We start from the raw sequence: 6,723 nt of genomic DNA, 5'->3' as shown, positions 1-6,723 counted from the left end.
CCCATAAAATATGATTTTGATTATGATTATTTGAGGGATCAAGGTGGATTCTTGAGGTGTGTGCTTCATACTTTTGAGCTTCCTCATCCTAAAGTTTTTCATCTATGTTTTTTTCTAAAAATAGCTACCCTTAGCAGTAGAGGTTATTGTTTCGCTGTGTAGTATTAATCAATAATTTCCAATATGTGGCTTCATTTGGATAGTTATTTAGCTGTTTAATTTGCTTCCCTTTACATATGTTTGCATCAAAAGAATTCAAACCTACAAATGAGTTGCTGGAGCTTCTGTACTAGATGCTGCATTTCCAGTGACTGCTATAATTTTACTTCCTGACTGCAGAGTATTGATGAATAATTTCCAGTGTATGTGTTCATTTTACTACTGTAATTGAATTTACTGACTGCATTTGTCCATGTGTAATATAAGTTCTGTCAAGCTGTTTGACCATTTAAAATATGAAAAGAATGTGGTGAGAATGTATTTAATATCTTTAAAATTTAAGAACTTCACCCTGACTATATTGCACTATTGCCTTCCATATTTAGTCGCACATCTATTTTATCCATAAATTCCAACTAATAAAATAGGAAGGGAATGAATCATGATCTTTTGATCCTCATTATAATGCTTCATATTCCACCATCTCATAAAGTAATTTTTTAGAGCAATGTGTCTATGAACTTTTCAAAATAGGCAACAAAGAAGCTCCTACTGTGAACTTTAAAGGGATTGTGTATTTTATTTAAAGAGACGAAGACTTGATGATACAGAGGCGGGGATGGATCAAGAGAGGAAGCTAAAGAACTCAAGTGGTGAGATTCCTTTTCATTCTCTAGTAATACGTACAACCAATTTGTGAAGGTAAGAACTGATTCTCTAGTAATCTGTAGATCAGCAAATAGTAAATTGGTTGAATGTTTATTTTGTGTTTTGAAGAAATTGATTGATTTTGTGGTTCATACAACTAAAATTTCAAAGTAAGGATAGAATGTGTCAAAAATCTGTAGTCAAGCGTAGTTAGTAGGTTTCTTGCCTAAATTTGTGTTTGGAAGGATGAAAACGTCGATAGGTTTTGTGATTTATTTTTTGGGGTTTTTTTCTGTCTTGAAATTCCCTGAAAATATACAGATTCGAATATTGAACTTGAACAATTTCTTAACATTGCAAAAACTAATAGAAACAGGGGCCTCAGAGTTCAAAACAATGAACAATAACTCAAGGCTGCTAAGCCACTGACAGGGAGCTAATACAAATTAAAAGTAGAGTTAACTAAAAATCCCTTTGATTTGGGGGACGCATCTTGTTGTGGGATTGACTTTCGTTCAGATCATGATCCAGCTCGTTTAACTGTATTTTCTGCTAATGAGCATGATCCAGCTTTCTTCTAAGATGCATTAGTTCATTTATATCCTTAAATTGATCAAGTGTTTGGTGAACTTTGTGGTAGCTGGTATTCATTTCAATGCAAATTTTGGAGTTATTACTTGTTAGTTTGGGAGATTTATTGAGTCAATGCATATCTTCAAGATGAATTAATATGGTTTGCCTCATTTGTTTTTAACATTTTTTTAGTTGTGGATGTATCTGCAATATCATTTGATTTCTCTATTGCAATATTGTCAAAGGGGTTTACATATAAGCATAAATCTTGGCTATTTCCTTTTTTTTGGAGTCACTACCTCAACACAATAGATGTGTCTAATATCTGTTCTCGAGTTGCGAGTTCCAACTCATGATTTATGATAATAATAATTCATAGTTCTGCTCTTAATCCAGAACATAGCTTCATATTTTTATATGTTTCAGATTTCTGTCCATATTTTCTTTTAAGTAAGTAGGTTTGTAACAGTTTAAAGTTCAATAGATCCATTTCCAGCATGCTTCAGTATTTTTATATTTCCGGCTTGTTTCAGTTTTGGATAACGTTCCATTGTTTATTTGCTTCTTGGAACCTGGAAGCTAATGGGATTCTTTTGTTTATAATGCTAATCATTCGTAATACTCATCGATAGTACATTAAGTAACCAATTTGGTTATACTACTTGGATTTATTCTTTTGATGAACTTTTTTGGTTCAGTAGCTTGTGTTTAGAAGAAAATTTTGTTTTTTGTTTAAAAGAAATTGATTACTTTTGGGGTTTCTTACAGCTGAAATGTCAAATTGATTAATTGTTAAATTTCTTAATTTTATATTCTTTCTTGATGGACCTATTTGTTTACTAGAGGAATTGATATTCAAGCAGTTAACGTTGTTATCAATTCTGATTTCCGTAAGAACTGGGAAACGTATTTGCACAGGTTATGTATAACAGATCTTTGATCTTTCTTATTGACTTATATATTGTTTTTGCTATTTCATCATTGATAACTTGTTTTGCAGGTTGGACGATCAAGGAGATTTGTGAACCTTGGTTTAGCTGTTAGCCTGGTTACTTTTGAGGATAACTTCACTTTGTATATATTAATTGTGTTCATTTCTTTTATACTAGATCATTAAGCTCTTTGTGTTGATTTCTGCTACTAGTGATAGTATCTATCTGACTGTGAGATATAGAATTGAACAAGAACTAGGAATAGAGATCAAGAAAATCCCTTCACAAATAGATTAAGCTATATATAATGTCTTCTATGTTAGATCCCCTTATTTTTCTGAAAAATTTTCTTATGAAATATAGTTGTTTTGTAGTCCTTGTAGGTTCTGATTATAGGGTGAGTCATGGCATTTAACTACAGTAGATATGAAAACTAATAAGAACATGCTCCATATGCGAGCTGCAACTTAACATGCCTAGCACTCTCCAACATTGTCTGATTGCACATATAACATTTATCAATACATGTTTTTCCGAATGTAAAATGCACTAAATTATAGACTTAAAAGCTAGTTCAACTTGCTTGCTTTAGATCGGTTTAATGGTTTTCTTCCATTTTTGGATTTCGGAAGGCTACACAACAATTGAAGTAAAATTAATGAACTCTTGAAAATCAGGTTTCAAGTAGAACCTATCACAGGATTCTATTAAGCTTTGAACACTTCAATATTCTTGATTAGTTCATTAAATTTTGTCTATCCGATTAATTTCACTGTCTTTCTTAATTCCTTCTATCCTATTAATTACTTATTTACCCTTAGAACCACATTCAATATTCAAAAACATTTGTGGAGGATTCAAAGTTTTATTTGGCATAACACAAGTGCCATGACTACGTAAGAAACGATTATCATCTCATAACACCTGATTTTGGTAACTTAATCATGAATTTAAGGATTGTTATTAAAATATAAAATATCGATATCTTCTTATACGAATTCAAATATCCCATCCAAGGATTGGATGAATTTAGCAAGGTATAGAAAACCCTATATTGATAGTGTGGAATCAATCATTCCTAGATTTTGCTTACTCTTATGTAAATCCTCAGGGAGAGGAAATTCAGTTTCCATGTGCAAATTGTTTTAATATTCGTTCGACTAAAAGGAATGTAGTATATGATCATCAAATATGTTATGGATTTGTTAAAGGTTATACTAGATTGATCAACAACGGATGGATCAGTTACGGAGAATGGGATATCAAGTTTAATGTTGAAGATGATATGGATTGCTCGCATGATAATTTTTATGGATTGTTGAATGATTAATTTAGCGATGTTACACACACAGAAGGAGCTTATAATGGTCTAAATGAAGATGCCAAGAAATACTATAACTTAGTTGAAGACGCAGGGCAAGAATTATATCATGGTTGTACATGATTCTCTAAATTATCATTCACACTTTGTTTATATTTGTTAAATTGTCTACATGGATGGAGCAACGAATCATTCACTTTTGTTTTAGAGTTATTAAAAGAGGCGATGCCCGAGTTTAACATTCCTCCCTAATACAATAAAACAAAGTCTATGGTTAAGAATCTCGGCGGTTATGAATCTCGGCCTTGATTATGAAAAAATTGATGCATGTCTAAATGATTGCATGTTGTTTAGGAATGATCATAAGGATGATGAATTTGGTCGTACTTACGGAGCTTCACGATATATTAAAAATCCTGAAGTTGATAGTGAGGTTGAGTCATCTAAAAAATCACATCGAGTTTCAGCAAAGACTTCGAGATACTTTCCATTAATTCGTAGACTCAAAAGGTTATTTATGTGCTCAAAGAATGCAAATTCTTTGACGTGAAATGATGACGAGCATTCTAAATATGGAAAGTTAAGGCATCCTGCTGATGGTCAATCGTGGATTTATTTTGATAGGTTGCATCCAGATTTTGCCCTAGATTCTCGCAATGTGAGACTTGGATTACCAAGTGATAGGTTCAATCAATTTGGAACCATGAGTATCTCTCATAGCACATGGATAGTTATGTTGATGACGTATAATTTGCCGCTTGGATGTGCATGAAATTTGTATATTCTAAACAATCTTTACTTATACCTGGCCCACGATCACCTTGAAAAGACATTGATGTTTACTTATATCCATTGATAGATGAGTTAAAATTGTTGTGGAATTCTGTGGTTGAAACATATTATGCTTCAAGAAATCAAACTTTTCAAATGCGAGAAGCTCTTCTGTGGACAATTAGTGACTTTCCTTCATATTTTATGTTGTCTTGATAGAGTACAAAAGAAAAATTTGCTTGCTCTTGTTGTAACTATATGTTAGTTTTAATAATTCAGTTTAGTAAATTAGAGTTCTGTTAGAAAATAAATTCTTATCTATTTTGTTTGTCCTTGTCTTTAGGAAGTAGTTTAAACATGGGTTGTTACCTAGTTTTAGGAGAAAATATTGTTGGATAGTTACTATATATTAGCTTAACGTTTACTATGTTTTTATATATAAGAATGACTGCATTGCAGTTTTTTTTCAGTCAATAAAAAATTCTCTTCTATAAGTCCTCTCTTCTTCTCCATTGTGTTTTACTCACACAACAATATATCTCTGGAATTAGTTTCTTTCCTATCAGTGGCATCAGAGCTGCAGGTTAGTTTCAAAAAGAAAACAAAGAGAGATATTGTGAGTTTATGGCTTCAAAGAACAAATTTGTGCAAGCAGCCATTCCTCGTTTTGATGGCCATTATGACCATTGGAGTATGCTGATGGAAAATTTTTTACGGTCAAAAGAGTATTGGCAAATTATCGAGGATGGCATCAGCGCTCCAACGGAATTCAAGGCTTTGACGAATGCTCAAAAGATGGAGTTCGAAGCAAGAAAGTTGAAAGATTTGAAGGCAAAAAATTACCTCTTTCAGGCTATTGAACGTCCTATCTTGGAAACTATTCTTTGTAAAGAAACTTCCAAGGATATATGGGACTCCATGAGAAAGAAATATCAAGGTACTGCTAGAGTGAAGCGCGCACAGCTTCAAGCCTTAAGAAGGGATTTTGAGACTTTGCAGATGAAGGAAGGAGAGTCTGTAATGAGTTACTGTGCTAGAACGATGGAGACTAGCAACAAAATGCGACTATACCAAGCTCGTGGAGCTTGTCTTAGTCCATAGAGAGCCTTTTTCAACTTGTATACCTTAAGCTCATCTCCAATTTTAATATAAGTAGAAGGTTGTTCAATAAATACCTCTTCCTCCAAGTATCCATGTAGGAAAGCTGATTTGACATCCAATTGAAAGATTTATCTTTTCAACAATTGTGACATCGTTCATCTTCTCTCCATGGAATCGCATTTTGTTGCAAAGCTCTTTATTGGTACATTAACAGAAGATGAATCGAAATTAAACTTCTGAGGAGCAGGCCTTGAAGGCTTCTACTTTTATTTCTTCCAATTCTAGAGGAAGGGGTAGAGGTAGAGGAAGAGGAAGAGGAAGAGCAGATCGTGGAAATAGAGACGGAGGCAACAAAGAAGGCTGCGGAAATTTTAGAGGTAATGACTACGGTAAAGGCAGAGGAAGGGATTTTGATAAATCCAAGGTAGAATGTTATCGTTGTCATAAATTTGGTCATTATCGTTCTGAATGTTATACTAGGCTGCCTGATGAGAAACAAGAGAAGTCAAATTTCGTTGAGAACAAAGAAGGAGAAACTTTGTTAATGGCAGTTCATGTTGAAAAAGAGCCTGAACAACAAGCTCTTTGGTATGTGGATACTGGTTGTAGTAACCACATGACTGGAAGTAAGTCTTCTTTTACTTATTTAAATGAAAGCTTCCAATCGACAGTTAGTTTTGGTGATCTATCTACTGTGAATGTGATGGGAAAGGGTAATATAAATTTTAGAACAAAAAATGGGTGTGTGGAGATCATATCTAATGTGTTCTATGTTCCAGCTTTGAAAAGCAATTTGCTGAGTGTCGGTCAACTGTTAGAAAAAGGATATGTCATCATCTTAAGGAATGATGCATGTGAAATTTCTGATTCTTCCAAAGGAATTATTGCTATTGTGAAAATGAGTCAAAATAGGTTGTTTCTTTTGAAGATTGAAAATGTTCATTCTTGCTCTTTGGCAGAAGTGAAAAAACCATCATGGTTGTGGCATTTTCGATATGGTCACTTGAACTTTAGTGGCTTGAAGATCCTTCAAAGGAAGAGTATGGTGACGGGGCTTCCTGAAATTGTTGTTCCCTCCCAAGTGTGTGAAGAATGTGTTGTTGGCAAACAACATCGTTCTCAGTTTCCAAAAAGTAAGTCGTGGAGAGCCAAAGAGGTATTGAGGTTGGTACACTCAGATATTTGCGGTCCAATAACACCGATCTCGAATGGAGGTAA

General features: G+C 33.7%; 1 protein-coding gene across 1 annotated transcript; it reads left to right on the top strand.

Moving 5' to 3' along the window:
* Positions 1 to 5,028: 5,028 nt before the first annotated feature.
* LOC138337938 (uncharacterized) lies at positions 5,029 to 5,505 on the top strand. The gene has a single exon (XM_069288383.1). It carries the CDS (start codon positions 5,029 to 5,031, stop codon positions 5,503 to 5,505), a length of 477 nt encoding a protein of 158 aa, XP_069144484.1.
* The last annotated feature ends 1,218 nt before the right edge of the window (positions 5,506 to 6,723 follow it).

This window comes from Solanum lycopersicum, chromosome 8 (assembly GCF_036512215.1).
Source record: "Solanum lycopersicum chromosome 8, SLM_r2.1".
Classification (NCBI taxonomy): Eukaryota; Viridiplantae; Streptophyta; class Magnoliopsida; order Solanales; family Solanaceae; genus Solanum; species Solanum lycopersicum.
The sequence above is the reverse complement of the archived record's forward strand: the minus strand, read 5'-3'. Positions and strand labels throughout refer to the sequence as shown.